Genomic DNA, 18,709 nt, shown 5'->3' with positions numbered 1-18,709 from the left:
CCAGTCTCTGTCAGGCCAGTAAGTTGGGTCTTTTTTTGAGAGTTAGAATTTTGTTCTACATTTTTCTCCAGCTCTGTCCGGGACCCTCTGTTGTGATCCCGGTCAGAGCAGTCAGTGGTGGTGCGTGGGCACCATCCAGTTGTACTGGACTCAGTCTGGTGGAGGCCGTGGTAGTTGTGGTCCATCAGTCCTTTGGACTAATCCTTTCCTTGTATCTTGTTTTCTTCATTCTCCCTTGCTCCCGAAGGGGTGAGACCATTGGAGTATCTTAGATGGCTGCTCACAGGCTTTTTAAGACCCCAGACGCTACTCACCAAGGTAGAATCTAGAACATTTTCTTTCTAAACTGTGTTACGCCAGTTGAGCTAGATGTTCCCCGAGACCGTGGTCCCCACAGCCCTCCACCCAGCAATTCAGTCCCTCGGGAAGTTTGGATGTCTATGGAGCTTCCTTGACCTTTCCTTGTTAAGTATTTTTTGAGTGGGAATCCCAGAAGGCTGTACTCTGTGTCTCCAAGGATTATTTTACTTTTAAGTTTCCGATTCTTTGCAAAAAGATTGCATTCATATATTACTTGGGTAATTTTAAAATTAAAGAAATCTTTAAAAAATACTATTCACTGCATTTTCTGGCTCTAAGTCATTTTGCTTTGCTTTAACATAGTGTCTAGTGTGTGCGAGGCACTTATCCAGGTGCGAAATTTCAGGGTGGTGCAAACAGTTAAGCATTTAACTATCAGCCAAAAGACTGGCAGTTTGAACCTACCCAGAGGCACCTCTGATTCTGAAAGGTCACAGTCTTGAAAACCCAGTGGAACAGTTCTACTCTGCACACACGGGGTCGTCATGAGTCAGAATCGACTCAACGCCAACTAACAGTAAAAAATATCAGTATTCAAAATAACTAATTTTAATGCAGAATCTTTAAAGATCAAAATTAAATGCAAAACTCCATAATGAACAGAAATATCAAAATTTTAAATAAAGACAGATTTTTTTAAACTTTTTTTTAAATTGTGCTTTAGATGAAGGTTTACAGAGCAAATTAGTTTCTGGTTAAGCCATTAATACACACTGTTTTGTGACACTGGTTGCCAACCCCCTGACATGTCAACACTCTCCCCTTCTTGCCCTTGGGTTCTCCATTATCAGCTTTCCTGTCCCTTCCTGCCGTCTCGTCCTTGCCCCTGGGCTGGTGTGCCCATTTAGTCTCGTTTTTTTTAATAGGCCTGTAAAGACAGATTTCGACCTTGCACTTGTACAACCCCACCTTACCCTATCACACTAATTCTAACCCTGTTGTTGTGTTGTTGTTAGGTGCCATTGAGTCAGTTCCAACTCATAGCAACCCTATGTACAACAGAACAAAACACTGTGCCATCCTTACAATCGTTGTTATGCTTGAGCCCACTGTTGCAGCCAGTGTGTCAATCCATCTTGTTGAGGGTGTTCCTCTTTTTCGATGACCCTCTACCACCATGATGTCCTTCTCCAGGGACTGGTCCCTCCTGATAGCATGTCCAAAGTATGTGAGACAAGTCTCGCTATCCTTGCTTCTAATGAGCACTTTGGTGTATTTCTTCCAAGACAGATTTGTTCGTTCTTCTGACAGTCCATGGTATATTCAATATTCTTCGCCAATACCATAATTCAAAGGTGTCGATTCTTCTTCAGTCTTCCTAATTCATTGTCCAGCTTTCCCATGCACATGAGGTGACTGAAAACACCATGGCTTGGGTCAGCCCTAGTTCCAATAAGATTTTACTTACAAAAACAGGTGATAATCTGCTGGCCATAGTTTGCTGATCTGATTTTCTAAAATTGTTGCATGAAAATATCTTGATTATGTACTGAGTTTTTTGGAACCCCATTAAATATTGAGCCCTAGGTGAGTGCCCTACTTGCCCCATCCTAGTTGGGGGTGTCCCAGTGTCTGAAGGGTGCTAGTGGAATCTAGTAGCTAGGCCAGGGGTCAGGAATGCTAAATGTCCTACAGTGCTCAGAAGTCATGCCTAAAATGCCTATAGCGCCTGCGCTGTGGTTGTTAGCAACGTGTACCTACACCGATTGGTTTCACCGCTCACCCTTGCCAAAATAAATAACAAAGTATCAGAATCCCCAGGGCACCCATTACAAGGCCTTTGGGTCCCTGCCGAGTGTTTCTGGAAGCAGAATCTGTCTTCATTCACAGCTACAGACTCTTCGTGCCTGGAGGACACGAGCCTTGTTGTTGATTTTGTGTTTAACGCAGCAAACCACACAGTGGGAGATCACACAGTTGGAGATGACACCGATGGTTAGATTTCTGCCCAATTTGCTTCAACGTTCTACAGATGTCACTTGAAAGGCTCTTTAGGGCCAGGCACAGGGCTCACTTGGCAAGGGGTGGCATGGGTAGAGTGGTCTGGGAACAGAAGGCTAGGGGGGTTCTGGAGCAGCAGCCTGAGAAGCAAGCAGGGTGTTTTTGGAAGATGAATCTGGCAGTCCAGGTAGGGAGCTGATTGGAGGCATCCTCTCAAGACTCAATGTCCAGGCCATGTGGGTCTGAAGTGGTCCCAGGGTCAGGAAGTGGAAAAGATGTGAGCAATTTCTCCAAAGAAGAGATACAAACAGCTGATAGCATACGATAAGATGCTCAACCTCATTAGTCATTAAACCGGTTGCCATCGAATTGATTCTGACTCATGGCAACCTCGTGTGTTACAGAACAGAGCTGTTCCATAGGGTTTTCTTGGCTGTAATCTTTATAGAAACAGATCTCCAGGCCTTTCTTCTGCAGCACCACTGGGTGGGTTCAAAACCACCAATCTTTAGATTACGTAGTTGAGCACAAATCATTTGCACCACCTAGGGATCTTTAAAGAAAAACCCAAACTCATTACAGCCTCCTGGTTCTGCTGCTGTCATTTCTGTGCCACGCTTGTTGCTGCTTCTTGCCGTCTCATGCTGTCTCTGGTGTTACAGCTTTCTCTGTCTCCTGAGTCTAGGAGCTTCTCAGTGCAGGGACCCCGAGTTCAAAAGGCACACTCCCGCTCTCTGTTCCTGGCTGTTCTTGATGGTAGTGAGGGCCCTTCCCAGCTGCAGGATTGGCTTTTTTAAGCCCAGCAAGATGGCAAAATCGACCAATTCCCTCATTAGGGTTCCATACACCTTATTTGCATTGTCCCACCCCTGCAAAGCATTCCATGCACCTTATTTGCATAGTTAGTAAGCTGTCCACTCCCCTTGGTGGGCCACAAGCACTTTATTTGCATAGTCTCACCCAGTCATTTTTGTGGGAGTCACAAGATCATGGCTAGGGCCATACTAAGTAATTCACTGCACAGCACCTTCCCGTTTGCTTTCTCTAGGGAGGGAAAGGAGCCCAGGGTGAGTCCCCGAGTCCTGCCTGAGTGCCTGGGGATGGGAACAAAAGGGACTAAATTATGGGCACTGCCAATCACAGGACTGAGCCAGGCTGAGTGGTGCTGAGATGGCGCAGACCCCAAGTATGACCCCTCTGCCCTCCCAACATACAGGACTTCCCAAGGTCTGGGACCATCCCCATAGAACCATGGGGGCAAATCTTACTGGGTCTCATTCCCTACTTCCAATATTGGTACCCAGAGAACCTCAGGCTAAGCTGAACGTCCCTCCTTGTCAGGGCCAATCCTTCCTTGGCAGTGAAAGGAAAGGAGTGCCAACCCCTGTACTGGGACTGTCCCAGGCAAGGTGGTAAGTTATGTCTACAACTTTCCTTACAACTTGACACGAATATCTGTTTATCATTCAACCAGAAGTTAAGCCATCCTAGGGGATGTGAAGTTGTATCTTATTGTGGTTTTGATTTGCATTTCCCTAATGATTAATGATGTCCCACATCTTTTCATGTACTGACTGGCTGTTCGTATCTCTCCTTTGGAGAAACGTCTATTCAGATCTTTTGCCCATTTTAATTGGGTTGTTTGTCTTTTTGTGGTTGAGTTGTAAGAGTTCTTTATGTAATCTCGATCTAAGCCCCTTATCATTTACATGATTTGCAAATATTTTCTCCCATTCTGTGAGTTATCTTTTCATTTTCTTGAGAGTATCCTTGCTGGTTTTTCATTTTAATGACAGCCAATTTATCTATTTTTTATTTGTCACTTGTGCTTTTGGTGTCATATCTAAGAATCCATTGCCTAACTCAAAGTCATAAAGATTTACTCCCATGATTTCTTCTTATAGTTTTAGCTCTTACATTTCAGTCTATGATCCATTTTGAGCTAATTTTTGTATACAGTGTGAGGTGAGGGGTCCAACTTCACGCAGAGATCCAGTGCTTCCAGCACCATTTGCTGGAAAGACTATGTATTCTTTCCACATTGAATTGTCTTTGCGCCCTTGTGGAAGATCAACTGACCATAAATGTAAGGGTTTATTTCTGGACTCTTAATTCTATTCCATTGATTTATATGTCTATTCTTATGCCAGTACCATACTGTTTTGATTACTGTAGCTTTGCAGTAATTGAATAAAATTTAAATAGTGCATACTAAGGGCTGGCTAAGGAGTACTGGTGGCACAACAGTTAAGGTTGGTAGTTCTAACCCACCCAGCAGCTCTGTGGGAGAAAAACTTGGTGATTCGCCCCCATAAAAATTACAGTCTAAAAACCCCATGGGGGCAGTTCTACTCTGTCCTATAGGGTCGCTATGAGTCGAAAATCTACTTGATGGCACCCAACAACAACAAGGGCTGACTAGGTGGGTTAAAAGCTAGAAACGGGCCAGCCGTTCTAGCGGACCGGCAGAAGTGAGGGGCGGGTGTCCTCCCAACTGCCTGCTGGGTTCCCGCGGGTGCGCCCCTCAAAGACCCCTGAGGAACTAAAATCCCCAAACAAGGGAGTCCCTCGATCCCTGACGTCCCCCCACTCCCACCCACTTCCACTGGGAGGTTGCAGTCGCTTTACCTGCTTTCTCCTTCCGGCTCCTGGGGCCCTAGAATGCGGGGTGGGAAAATCGGGAAGCCGGAAAGCTCGCGCCTGGGCTATGCAAATTACATGCTAACGACATGGAAATGTGCCGGCGCCTCCAGGCTGCGGGACGACCGGCGCCGCTGAGACCCTGGCCACGCCCGCGCCACCCTCACACGGACCCACCAAGGCGAGGCTTCCCCTCCCCGAACCAGACCCCCCCAAGGGAGGCGCAGATGTGGGTCCCCGCCCCCACGAGCCCCTGGCCCGCCCCCGGAACCGTAGCCGCCCCGGCGTCCCACCGCCTCTCCGCCAGGGCCCCGCGCAAACCGGTGAGCTGGCTTCCGGCCCGGACTGCTCGCCCCCCAGGCCTCGCTCCCGCCGCGGTCTCCGTTAGCGCCGTTGCAGAGCTCGGCCCCGCCCGCGGGCTTCCCAGGCCCCTTAGCGCATTTGGCGGGCTTCGTGGGGGTGAGGATCCAGAAAAGTCTCTCGGTCCGCCCGCTCCTGGCCTGCCCCAGACCGGTGGTCCAGCTTCCAGCGCCTTGGACTGCTGGGGACCCCCACGCTGGAGGGAGGGAGGCTCTCCAGGGCGACCCCCTGCCCTCTGTGGCCTTGGTACTACCCAAGATTTGGCCTGAAATCTCTGCAGGCTCTCTGGGTGCCCCAGAGCTCCACCTGAGGAGACCAGTCCTGGGCAGGGTGGAAGAGTGGAGGAGAAACCAGATCCCACGTGGAGGGGGCCAGAGACAGAGGGGACTTGAAGTTCCTGTTGCCTAGCCCATCCTCTTCCAGGCTGAGGCTTGCCACCTTTGGGCCCGCTTCCCTCCTTCCGGGTCCCCTGCCAGGCGCAGGTTTTGAGGGCTGCTGCTCTTCCTCCCAGCGGGGGCCCTCTGCTGCTGTCCTGTGGCCGGGCTCCAGGCAAGGGAGCCTGCCTGATGGAGGGGCCAGGGAGGGAGGGAGTCCCAGGGCCTGTCTGGGGCTCCCCATCCGTCTGTGGCTTCCAGGGCTGGCAGTTCCATTTTCCTGTCCTCAACTTTCCCACCACTGGAGGGCGCCAGCCCTTCCACTTAGGACACCCACGCCTAACCACAGACCCGCAGGCGAGGGGGTGGTTCTCCCCTGTGTCCATGTAGGTGCTCTCTCGTGGGGCCCAGGTCTGGTGTCTGTTTGCCTGTGAACTCTCAGATGTCTAGCTGGGGCTGCATGATCTGAGGGGCAGGGAAAGGATTCTGAGGGCCCAGTGTGGCCCTGGCGAAAACATTGACCGGGGTTCTGTGAGATGGGAGAGAAAAGGACCAGATATCCCTCAAACCTAGCTCTGTGCCACTTGGGCAGGAAAGGGGTGCCTCACCCTGGCTGGGGGTGGTCCCTGAGGGCTGAGGTTGGCAGCTGCCAGGCCCGGCCTGGAGCAGCTGCCCACTGCGGACACAGGAAGTGAGAGTGAAGTATCTCGGGCCTCATTGCCCTCCCTGCCCCAAACACCGATAGGCAGGACTGACCGGGACTCGTGGTTCCCCATGCCAAGGAAAGACCACTTCCCTTCCGGGACAGAGACAAAGGGCCCCCAGCCCCACCTCTTCTCTGCCCTGCTTAAGTCTTCTGGAATGGGCCTGCCTGCTGGAGAGCTGAGTCACCCACTGTCTTGGGCTTGCCTGTCCGCCAGGGAACACAGGTGGGTAACTGTGCTGGACCAGAGGCTGGGGGTGCACGAACAGGTCCCTGCTTATAGTGATGAAGGGGGTAGGAGGGGCAGGCAACAATAATAAGCAGGGGAAGGATCCCTCCAATATAGTGTGACGGCTGCTATTGAGTGAAATACAGGAAGGGGTCTAGCCCAGGCTGGAGTGGGGGTTAGGATGGCTTCCTGGGACTGATAGGACTTCTCTCTGGCTGGGGACTGTGGAACCTGAGCAGGGAGCAGCTTGCTGGGGCAGGGGACTGGAGGACCAAGTGGACATAAAAGCTGTGTGTGAACTGGGAGTTGTTGGGAGTGTGGGTGGGGACAGCTACCTCATGGAAGGACGCACCTGCAGAGGCTCTCAGAGGGAGGGTTAGAGTCTTTTGGGCTCTGATTGTCCCTGGAGTTTGTGCGGATGCAGTCCACGAGATGTCACAGTTGACCAAGGGCCACTAATCAGCAGCCTCCCTGAGACCTGGAAAGAGGAGATACTTCTGGAGAGCCAGCCCCACTGAAAGGTTCCAGAGAGAAGGTGGGGTGCAGGGGGAAGAGAAGGAAAGCCTGGAAAAAGCCCCCCAAAGAAGGGGCTGCTGAGGAAAGTGCTAAGGAAGACCTCGCCATAGAAGGGGCAGGACAAGGAATGGAGAAGGACTGGGCTGGTGTCCAGTCTCCAGAACTCCCACCATTGTCCACTCTCCAGTCTACACCCCTTCTGCCCAGCCACCTCTGGGTCAGTGACAGCTGGTTGCTCTGAAGCGAAGCCGTCAAGGTCTCCGGGATTGGGAGCGCCAGGGCAGTGAACTAAGGCAGCAGTGACCGGCTGGCAGGAGGAAGTAAGGAGGCGGAGGAAGGCTGGGTGGGCCCTTCTGGGAGGAAGAGGGGAAGGTGGCAGGCCCGGGAAGGCTGAGGGGCGGGCAAGTGCTGGGAGGAGGGTGTGGAGATTTGACATTCAGGGCAGCACAGGGAAGGATCAGGTGGCCTCCGTGGCCTTTCCATTTGCTGAGAGAACAGAAATCCTGGAAGAGGCGAGAGTTGGTTTGCGGGAGGAGTCGGTGTCTGAGGTACTGCCCCGAGCCTGGAACTGGGCAAAGGTCAGGGCTAGGGGACTGTTTGGGGCTGAATGTCACATGCAGGTGCCAGGAGGACACACACACGTACGTACCTCCGCGCACACACACACACACCCTGAGGCTGTGATGAATGGCGTGGCTTCTGGGAGGTTCTCTGGGGAATGAGAAGGCCTCACACTCGAGAGTGATTGGAGCATCTGAAGGAGGCAGTTCAGGGTGGATCCAGCTGAGGTGCTGTTTTGAAGCTCCTGGGCCTAGAGGGAAGGTGTGGGGCGCTAGGCTTGGCAGGAAGAGGGGGTTTCATGTTTCTGGCGGTTTCCTGAGCTTCCAAGATCTTCCTAGGACCTGGGGCTAAAGGGAGGGAGGCTGTGGGAACAGCGTGGCATCCATTGGCTGAACTGAGGTGAAGCCTTCTCCGCTGCAGCCATAGCCTGGAGCCCTGAATGCTGGTGAGGCGGAGGGGGACCCGGGAGCAGGAGGAGGGCTTACATTTGGGGAGGGGGCCTTAGGACTTAGACACTGGTCGTGGCCTCTGTGTGATGAGGGGGGAGTGGCCTCAGCGGTGGCCGTGAATGCTGATAGGGCTGTGTGTGTGCGCACCCGTGAGTGTATGAAGCTGTGTGTGTCATGTGCACCTAGATATGTTTGTGTGTGTGTCTGTACTTCTGTGTAGTATGTCTGTGTATGTCTGTCTCTGGACTTGTCTGCATGTAAGTATGCATCTGTCTGTGTGTCTCTGTGTGTCGGCCTGTGTGTCTGTTCGTATCTGTGTGTGTCTACTGTGTGCCTCTCTGTACATGTGTGAATAAGTCTATATGTCTGTGTAGTGTGTGACTGTGTGTGTGTGTGTGTGTCTGCTGTGTGCCTCTCTGTGTATGTGTGAATAAGTCTGTATGTCTGTGTAGTGTGTGACTTTGTGTGTGTGTGTCTCTGTGTGTCTCTGTACTTGTCTGTGTGTGTGTGTGTCTGTGTGTGCGTGTCTGTGGCTGTGTGTGTATGTGTTGGGGTGCTCAGAGAGAAGAGTGCTTGCAGGTCATTCTTCAGCATAGTTATGGAACCTGACTCTTGGCCACGAGCTCCTTATTGTGGAGGGATTTCACAGGACTCCTTAGAAGCACCTCGCCTCCCCCGTGAAGGCCGTTTCTGTTTCGGTGTCCGTGTTAGACTGCTATGTGAGTGCTCCGGGCTGCACCCAGCCCTGCTTGCTCACCCTGCCTTTGCAACAGCCCTGCTAGTGAACTTTGCTGCAGATGTTTCGGTGCCAAGGCCTGTGCCCGTGTGCAGAAAGCCTAGTCATGAATGTTGGAAATGTACCGGTGTGTGCCCGTGCGGGCATCGGGATGACCCTGGCCCAGAGGCAATTATTGAGCGCCTGTTGTGGGGGGGGGGCCCCAAGGCTGGGCCGAGAAATCCCACGTGCTGACCACCAAGTGTGTAATGACTAGAAAGAATTCCAGCCTCTGCCTCGACCCACTGACCACCTACCTGTCAGTGCCTTCTGCCTTGCCACCACCGTCTGCCAGGCCAGCTCTAGGCAGCTGGTGAAAGGATCTGCCAAGGCCAATGCGTGGGCCTCTGGCTGCCTTCCAGGGGGTGGTGCCCCCGCAATACCTGGTGCTGGGGCAAGAGGAAAAGACAGCTTGCAGCCTCGCCCAAGGCAGGCGGCAGGCGGGCAGGGGGAGGGCAGGCAGCCTGTGGCCACTGCAGTGCTCCGTTCTGTCCCCTCCCCAGGAGGCCCAGGTGGTGGTAGCAGCGGCAGCCAAGGCCGTGGCGGCGGTGCTGGGAGCAGAGGATGCCCCGGGCCTTGGAGCGCGAGGAGGGCTCCTGGGCCTGGGCAGTACTGCTGGCCTCCCTGCTGAACCAGGGCCTCACGCTTGGCTTTCCCACTTGCGCCGGCATCTTCTTCACTGAGCTGCAGCACGACTTCCAGGCTAGCAACAGCGAGACCTCCTGGTTCCCCTCCATCCTGACAGCTGTGCTCCACGCAGGGGGTGAGCAGCCTGGGAGAGGGGGGTTCTGGGAGGGCTGAGAAGGAGCCACAACTTCCCCGGGCTCCTGGGTCCCTGTCTTTGAGGCCACGGACTTTGCCTTGAGGGGTAAACTCCTACAATTTCACCTGATTTCAGCAGGGCTAGCCCGCCCGACTGGAAACCAGCTGGACTGGGTTGTGTCCCCCACAAGCCGACCCGGGGAGGGGAGGAGGGAGATGCATTCGAGGCCAGCACGAGGCTGTAGGTTTGCTTGGGTGTTCTGCTAGGCCTGGGAGGAGCTAGGGTTGGGGTCAGCCTACTGAGGCGCTGCCAATCTCCAGCTGCGTGATCTCTCTGAACCTCAGTTTCTTCCTCTGCAAAATGGGATAACAGCCATCACCCTGCCTACCACCCACATGGGACTGTGGGGAAGATCCAAGGAGACCTGGAAGTGCTCAGAGCCGGCGAAGTGGAGACCCTCATCAGGGGGCTTCAGGATGGGGAAGGAGACTTGAGGACCATACCAAGAAGCAGGCGGGGCAGGGCAGGAGGCCCATCTCTCCCTGGGCGAGAGGGCTAGGGAGGTGGAGGAAAGACAACCCCTGATTCCCCCTTCTCTCTGGGGACCGCCCTCTCTCTTCCATGTGTGAACACACACAGAGACACATGCATGTGCGCGCGCACACACACACACACACACACAGGCCTGTTTCCTGGCTGGCTCCTCCAGGAATGTGACTGCCTCTCCCTGACCCCAGCAACAGGGGAGGGGCAGCAGCTGGCCCAGGAGGGTTCTTCACCACAGCCCAGGGTGCTGGGACTCACCTGCCCTGCTTCTGGGAGCTCTCCACAGGGACTCCACAGACAGCGACCTTAGGAGGGGCCTGGTCCACCCGCCTGATGGCCCACAGGGCTCTCCCTGTGTGGGGTTTGCTCACCTCAGCTGACCCCAGCTCCCTGGTTATGCCCCCGCCATTCCCTCTGCCTGGCACCAGGCCCTTCCCTGGAATTGGGAGGAAGGCTGGACGGGGTAGATTGCCACCCTCTCTGGGATATCCCCGAATTGGCTCCCCGGGGGCATGGGCTCAGGACAAGGGGAGCGTCAGGCCTGGCCCAGACCACCATGGCCTCCTGGCCTGGTTGGGTGGGGGCGGGAATCTTGGGTGGCTCCTTCTCGCGTGGGCAGAGGGGCCTGGGCACCGAGCATCTGATGGGATCCCCACTCTCCAGCCACCCCCCTAGCAGCCACACCAACATCTCAGCCGGCCTGGGATTCCTCTGTTGCCAGCCCCCCTCACAGACACACACCATTAGCCCAAGCTCATTCAGAGTGTGGTGGAAATTTGAAGCTTGAAAGTCTCACTGGTTCTAAGCCCCACCACTGCCCACACACACACTCAGGAGGAGCGTACAAGCTCAGGGGCTCCCCGAGGCTGCAGAGTGGGTGCATGGCAGAAGCAGTGCCTCCCGTGGAGAAAGCACCCTACCTCCCAGCGCCCCACCCAGCGCCCTCTGCAGTCTAGCTGGCTGGCGTCCAAGCCCCCCGCCCCCAACTCATGATGACTCAGGGCTTTCCCCAATGTCACCTTTCCTAAGTCAGCATTCAGGTAGTAAAGACGTGTGAGTCAGTGGCCATGCCCCATCCAGTTGATTATCTCTGGGGACAGGCCGCTCACTTCCTTGGTCACTCACATACACCTACTGGCTCACACCCACGCATCCCCTCTCTACCCGTACACACACTGTCCCTGTCCCTTTGGCTGCAATCCTGGAGAAGCTCGATTATGCTGTGGCTAGGGGCAGGGCCCTCAGTGAATGGGGCCCCTAAGAGGAGGAGGTGTCAGGAGCAGCCGGCCTGGACTGGCTCACTTCTGCATATCTGGGTCTGGGCTGCTGAGAAAGTGCCTCAGGGTGGACATGGGGTGGGAAGAACAGGCCCCTTTCCAACTGGAGCCAAAAGTCTGGGTGTCAGACTTTGGTGATGGGAGAGGGGAGAAGGCACCTCTCCTCCATCCAGCACCCTCAGAGGGCAGGGCAAGGGGGTGTAATGCGAAAGCCCAGGCTGCCCACCATAGGGGCAAAGGCCCCCAACTGGACAGGGTGGAAGGTGGCGGGAGGGCTGTGGCCCAAGGTGTGAGCGACAAGCACTGCAGGTCTTCCTGAGGGCAGGGGAGCAGGGCTGGAGATGCCCAACATGATTTAGGCTCCCTGGGATCCTCCTTCGAAAACAGAGCCATGGGCAGGTGTCCACACCGGTCACGAGCTTGTCTCTGATCTCATTTCACGTGGTGGATCAGCCATCAGTCAGTCTAAGCCCTCCCTCTGTAGGGGAGGAAGCTGAGACACAGAGAAGGATGGAGGTTTGCCTGGGCCACATGGCCAGTCTGTGGCAGGGTGGGGATCAGAACCCAGGCCTGCAGGCTCCAGGGCTTGTGCCCTTTAAGCCCCCTGGCTATTTACTGCTGGGACTCCCTCCCCACCTCCCCCTAGCCCCCTGACCTCATTCAGCCGCTCCCTGCTGCCACTCCATCTCTCCTCACCACAGGGCCCCTGTGCAGCATCCTGGTGGGGCGCTTCGGCTGCCGATCAACAGTCATGCTCGGGGGGGTGTTGGCCGGCCTGGGCATGGTGACCAGCTCCTTCTCCAGGACCCTCAGCCAGCTCTACATCACAGCAGGACTCATCACAGGTGACTGTCGCTCCATCCCAACAATTTCTGGGTGCCTACTCAAAAGTGTTGGTGGAGGGAGGGTAGCAAGTGAACAGGGCAGACAAGCAAGCTCCCAATCTTCTGGAAGTTACAGACCAGTGGGGGAGACAGATGATGAACAAAGAAATAGGACTATTTCTGATCCTGACAGGTGCCATGAAGAAGACAGGACAGGTGATGGGATTGTGTCCTGGGCCGGGGGTGGTGGGCAGATATTATACAACCCCCCGTGTTACAGAGGAGAACTGCTCCTGGCGATCTGCTGCCATAAATATTACAGCCAAGAACGTAGTTGTACTCTGTGTAAACACATGGGTGAGATCACTATGAGTTGGAATCAACTTGATGGCAACAGATTTAGTTATTATTTTTTTAATCTTTATGGAGGCAGATCACCAGGCCTTTCTTCTGTGGCTTTGCTGGGTGGGTTCAAACCCCCAACCTTTAGGTTAATAGTCGAGCAGAAACCGTTTGCACCACCCCGGGATCTACTATTACACAAATAAAGAGGAAGACTGTCTAGAACGTCTCATGGAGAAAAGAAAGCAGGGCTTGGGGGAGGTTGCTGTTTTCAGGAGGGTGGTCAGGGAAGGCATCCAGAGAAGGTGGTATTTGAAGGGAGACCTGATGGAGGTGAGGGAGTCAGCCCTCAGGCTCTCTGGAAAAGGGCATTCCAGGCAGAGGGAAGAGCAAGTGCCATTGCTTGGAGGGTTCAAGGAAAGCCAAGTGACCAATCGGTTAGAGGGGCCCGAACAAGTAGGTCAAAGAGGTGGGGAGGAGGGTGGATGGGGGTTCAGTTCATAAAAGGTTTTCTTGTGAGATGGGAAGCCATTTGAGGGGTTCAGGCAGAGGGGTGAGTGACATCATCTGACCCGTAATGATGTAAGGTTTCAAGAGTCGAGAAGGATGACACCGAGGTTTTATGCCCCGTGTTACCAGAAGGATGCAGCCACCGTTAACTATGATGGGAAGCCCAGGGAGGAGCAGGTTGGGGAAGATGGGAAGCTGAGGTTTGGACGTGTCCAGTCTGGAGTTCAAGGAGCCGTTCTGAGCTGGAGCAGGCAATTTGGGAGTCATGAGCTGGACGGTACTTAAGGTCAAGATGAGGGGCCACCTGCTGTCCCCAAGGGAGTGAGGGTGGACAGCTGGAGAGCCCTGAGGATGGCGCCCGGGGCCTCCAGTGTGAGAGGTCTGCCTGGGAGGGAGAATCAGGAGAGTGTGGGCTCAAAAACACAAGATGGAGGGTGTGCTGAGGAGGAGGGAGCGACCCCCTGTGTCAGACCTCCCGTGAATCCAGTCAGGTGAGAGCAGACACAGCCAGAGCACCATCAGTGTGGAGGCTGATGACCTTGATGGTGCAGAGGTATGGATGAAAGTCTGCTTGGAATGGGTTCAAAAGAGATCAGGAGAGGAGGAATTGGAGACAGCAGGTAGAGAGTACTTTCAGGGGATTTTGCTGGAAGGAGAATGAGCTGGAAAGGAGGAGAATGTGGGTGATGCCAGAGAGAAGGGGATTGCTGGAGGGATGCCTTCAAGTGGGCAAGATCAGGGCAGACATGGAGGGCTGGCCTTCCTGGGAGCACGACATTCCATCTCACAGGCGGAAGGCAGGCGGTCAGCTGACGGGGAGGAGGTAGGGATGCACAGAGGAAGAAGAGGGCGTGAGTGGCCAGCTGGGAGGGTGGGAGAGGAAATGGACGAGGGAGCCAGCGTGGGGTCACGGGCAGCCCAGGGCCCGCTGGAGGCCAGTGGTCATGGCGTGGTTGCAGCTTTTTCTCCAGCATGTTCTGCTGTGCGGGGTGGGCGTGGAGTGGGGGAGCTGGTTTCTGCAGGGTCGGGGAGGTGGAGAAGGCCCTCTGGAGAGGCAGCGTTTGAGCGGAGCTGGGCAGAGGTGATGGCGACTACATATATTCTGAAGCCTGGGGCAGCTTGGTGTTCAGAGGACGAGAAGGAAGGCTGATGTGGCCCGATTGTGGTGTGTGATGGGAGAGTGGCCTGAGATGGGGCCCAAGGGGGGCCACCAGGAGCCAGTCCGGGCAGGGCCCTCCAGCCACAACAAATATTTGAGATTTTTTCAAAGTGCAACGGGAAGACTTTGGAAGGTTTCAGCGGGGAGGAATTAATCCGATTTACCTTTTTAAAAGATCACTCTGGTGCTGGACTGGGCGAGCAGAGCTGGGTGGGGAGACGTGTATGGGGAGGTTGTGAGGGAGGCTGATTCCATCCTAACTACATGAGGACTTGAGGGACAGCTTGTAGCATAGTGGTTGAGTGTGTACAACCTGAAGCCACGCTGCCTGGGTTCAAATCCTGAGCCTGTCACCTTGGGCAAGTCACTTCACCTCTTTGTGCCTTAGTTTCCCCCCATGTAAAATGAAGCTAATAATAGCAGCTACCTGCCAGGGTCGTTGTGAGGGTTAATTGTGTCAACATGCATCAAGCACTTAACTCCCTGGGGACTTGGAAGTGGGGCTGGGCTAGAACCACAGTGGGCAGGAGTGGGAGATGGCCCCGTGAACCCACTCTGGGCGCAGCTTGAAGGCCTCAGAGCACCTCTGAGCTGGTCTCCTTCTCCCTCCACAGGCCTGGGGATGTGCTTCAGCTTCCAGTCGAGCATCACTGTGCTGGGCTTCTACTTCACCCGCCGGCGGGTGCTGGCCAACGCGCTGGCCTCAGTGGGTGTCTCCCTGGGCATCATGCTCTGGCCACTGCTCTCCCGCTACCTCCTGGAGGATCTGGGCTGGAGGGGCAGCTTCCTCATCTTCGGTGGGGTCCTTCTCCACTGCTGCGTCTGCGGGGCTATCATGAGGCCAGTGGCCACCACTGTGGCCCCGGAGACTAGAGAAGGCCCCCCTCCACCGCTCAAGACATCTGCGCCTGGCAGCCTGGCAGCATGTAGCCGGATCATCCAGCGCCACCTGGCCTTTGACATCCTGCGGCACAACCCCGGCTACCGTGTGTATACACTGGGTGTCATGTGGATGATCCTGGGCTTCCCGCTGCCCCATGTCTTCCTGGTGCCATACGCCGTGCGGCATGGGGTGGACGAGCACCGGGCCGCCCTGCTAATCTCCATCATTGGCTTCAGCAACGTCTTCCTGCGGCCCGTGGCTGGGCTGGTGGCAGGCCAGCGCAAATTTGCCAGCCACCGCAAGTACCTGTTCATCCTGGCGGTCCTGCTCAATGGGCTTACCAACCTGGTGTGTGCGGCCTCAGCCGATTTCCGTGTGCTGGTGGCCTACTGCCTGGCGTACAGCGTGTCCATGAGTGGCATTGGTGCCCTCCTCTTCCAGGTTCTCATGGACATCGTCCCCATGGACCGCTTCTCCAGTGCCCTGGGCCTCTTCACCATCCTGGAGAGCGTCTCCATCCTCATCGCTCCGCCAATGGCTGGTGAGGCCCCCAGAGGGTGGGAGGGCAGCCAGGTGTGCCCAGGTACAGCCTGAATGGGCAGGGGATGGGGGGCCACAGTCTGCACAAATTTGAGCCCAGTCCGGCATCTCCAGGGGTTGGAGCTTGGAATCTTTTTCCCAAGCACCACATGGAACAGTGCTGCAGACTGTTCCCCAGCTGGCATTGGGGTTCGTGTCTCAGACCTACCTGAGTCCTTCACTTCTTCTCTGTGCCTGTTTTCTTATCAGTCAAGTGTGGATAATACAGAATCTTCCCCATAGGCTCCTTGTGAGGATTAGGAATTACATACATAAGGAGCTTAGCAGGGAGGCTGGCACACAGGAAGTGCCCACCAGGTGCGTGTTTGCTGTTATTAATATCCGAGACCCCCTGCTTCCTGCCTGTGGGATCCCAGCAAGTCCTTTTCCTTCTCTGAGCCACAATGGCATCTGCAAAATGTAGAAAAGAACACCCACCACTAGCCATTTATTCACCCGTGCCAGTCCCTGGCTGTGCATGGCTGAACACAGACTGGCTCACCTTCAGGAATGAAAGTAAAGAGAGCCATATGTAATTACAGTGGTGGTTTGTGCTGGGAGGGAAACAGAATATGAAGGAGAGATCCATATGAGAGGACGTGTGGGGCAGCTGGGAGCCTGTCTTGCAGAGTAAATGAGGAAAGGTTCTTGAAGCCCCTGATGCTGAGTTGTAGTCAACAGACAACACAGGCGGTGGTTATTACAATAAGACCCTGAGATAGACTCTCCCAGTGGGGAATCTTTCCCCCAGTGCAGCTTTGGAAGCCTTAGGTTCCAAGGGAGTTTTCCAAGCAAGTAAGTGGAGAGAGCTACCCAGAAGGTATGAGTAGGCCCTGGGAGGTGGCTCCTTGGCTGCCTGCCACCAAGGGTAAAGGAGTCATGCTCTTATGTTGCCTTCTGGCCAGAATCTTTTTTTTTTTTTTTAAACATTTTATTGTTTAGGTGAAAGTTTACCAAGCAAATTAGTTTCGCATTCAACAATTTATACACAGCTTGTTTCAGGATATTGGTTGCAAATCCCGGAATGTGTCAGCACTCTCCCTCTTTCCTCCTTGGGTTCTCCTGTCCATTCACCCAGATTTCCTGTCCCTGTCCTTCTGAACTTTGCTTTTGGGCACATGCAGCCCTTTGAGCTCATATAGGTGATTGTTCTGAGTTATATCTTCCTCACTGGTGTTATTGTTCATTTTAGAGGCCTGTGTATTGTATGGCTATAATGTAAACTCCAGGAGTGATTTCAGTTCCAGGTTTGAAAGATATCTAAGGACCATAGTCTCAGGGGTTCCACTAGTCTCTATCAGACCAGAAAGTCTAGTCTTATTTATGAGTTTGAATTTTCTTCTACATTTCTCTCCCACTCTGTCCATGACCTACTACTGTGATCCCAATCAGAGCAGTCAGTAATGGTAGCTGGGCACCATCTAGTTCTTCTGGTCTCAGGCTAGTGGAGGCTGTGGTTCATGTGGTCCGTTGGTCCTGTGGACTAATTGTTTTCTTGAGTCTTTGGTTTTCTTCATTCTTCTTTGCTCTGAATCAGAAGAGACCAATTGTTGTACCTTAGATGGCCACTTGAAAGCTTTTAAGACCTCAGTCACTACTCGCCGGGGTAGGATACAGAACATTGTCTATATGGATTATGATATGCTAATTGACCTAGATATCCCCTGAGACTATGCAGAATCTTTTGAAGAACTCTCCCTGCCCAGGCCAGAGTGGGTTTATTTTCCTCCCCTCCTTTCATTCAACAAATACCTTTCGAGCACCTACTAGGTGCCAGCCATGATTCCTGGCACTGGGGATACAGCAGAGAGAAAAATAAAATCATGAACTGGGGAGCACACAGTTTAGTTGGGGGGAGACCTGGTAGCCCCGGGCAGTAGCCTGACTTACTCTCTGCTCCCCAGGATTCCTTGTGGATGCCACTGGCAGCTTCAGCTATGTTTTCTACATGTCAGGCTTCTTCCTCATCTCAGCTGCCCTCTTCATGGGTGGCAGCTTCTGTGCCCTGCAGAAGAAGGAGAAGCAAGGCAGGCCAGCCGAGGCAGAAGGAGCCATCACGGAGGCTGCTGCAGAGTGGTGCCTTACCCTGGAGGGCACAGATGGTTCTGACAAGCGGCTGTGCCCCAAGATCATGTATGTGACCAGCGTCTGAGCCCCAGGGTCATATATGTGACCAGCACCTGAGCCCCAGGGTTACACATGTGACCAGCATCTAAGTCCTGGGATCACGTGGCTGACCACTGTCTCAGCCCAGGAATGGTGCTTCCAGCTGCTTCAGCAGGGGCTGGGTGAAGGGCTGCCCAGGAAGTCAGGACCAAAGGCTGTCCAGGCTCTGTAAGCAGGACTCTGCCAGGAGTTGGGACCTTGGAGGCTGGCCTCTGAAGACTCAGGGTTCCTTCCAGCCAGCTGAATCCAGGAGTAGGTTCTCCTGGCTTTTTCATTGGAAAAAGCTACCACCCTATGGCCCAGGAAGGTGGGTCTGAGCCCTGCTTGAGTCTGTCACAGCCGGCTCGGCTCAGCTGGCTGCCCACTGCTGCTACAGCTCAACACACTGGACTTTCAGGTTCAGCCTGGATGCCTCTGATGGGATCCCTCTTTTTCCTCCACCTTCCAGATAGTTCCAAAGCACACATGCCTCCTCAAGGGCCATCCTGTGCCCTCTCTTCCTAAGTGGCCCAGCCCTTGTCCTTAGGGCAGCCAAGGCTGGTGCTCGCTGGGGCTGCCCCAACACAGGCTGCTGGGCCCCACACTGGCTGGAGCCCTGGGAAGAAGGGCCCTGGCAGAGAAGGAGCTGTGGCCTGCTGCAGTGGAGGGCCAGGCTGAGGAGTGGTCCTGGATGCAGGATTTGGACAGATTAAACACTAGATAGAATGCCCTTTCTGGCATCAGTGCAGCAAACTGGAGGGAAGCCTCTGGCT

At 54.4% G+C, this 18,709-nt stretch overlaps 1 protein-coding gene across 1 annotated transcript; it reads left to right on the top strand.

Annotated features, from left to right (window-relative positions):
• Positions 1–9,431: 9,431 nt before the first annotated feature.
• SLC16A5 (solute carrier family 16 member 5) lies at positions 9,432–17,974 on the top strand. The gene is made up of 4 exons (XM_004374400.2): positions 9,432–9,671; positions 12,196–12,339; positions 14,944–15,753; positions 17,696–17,974. The coding sequence occupies exons 1-4, from the start codon at positions 9,473–9,475 to the stop codon at positions 17,941–17,943; spliced, it is 1,401 nt and encodes a 466-aa protein (XP_004374457.1). The 5' UTR covers positions 9,432–9,472; the 3' UTR covers positions 17,944–17,974.
• Positions 17,975–18,709: the final 735 nt, after the last annotated feature.

The sequence above is a fragment of the Trichechus manatus genome, unplaced genomic scaffold (assembly GCF_000243295.1).
Source record: "Trichechus manatus latirostris isolate Lorelei unplaced genomic scaffold, TriManLat1.0 scaffold00028, whole genome shotgun sequence".
NCBI lineage: Eukaryota > Metazoa > Chordata > Mammalia > Sirenia > Trichechidae > Trichechus > Trichechus manatus.
Note: the sequence above shows the minus strand (reverse complement) of the source record. Positions and strands in the feature narration are given on the sequence as shown.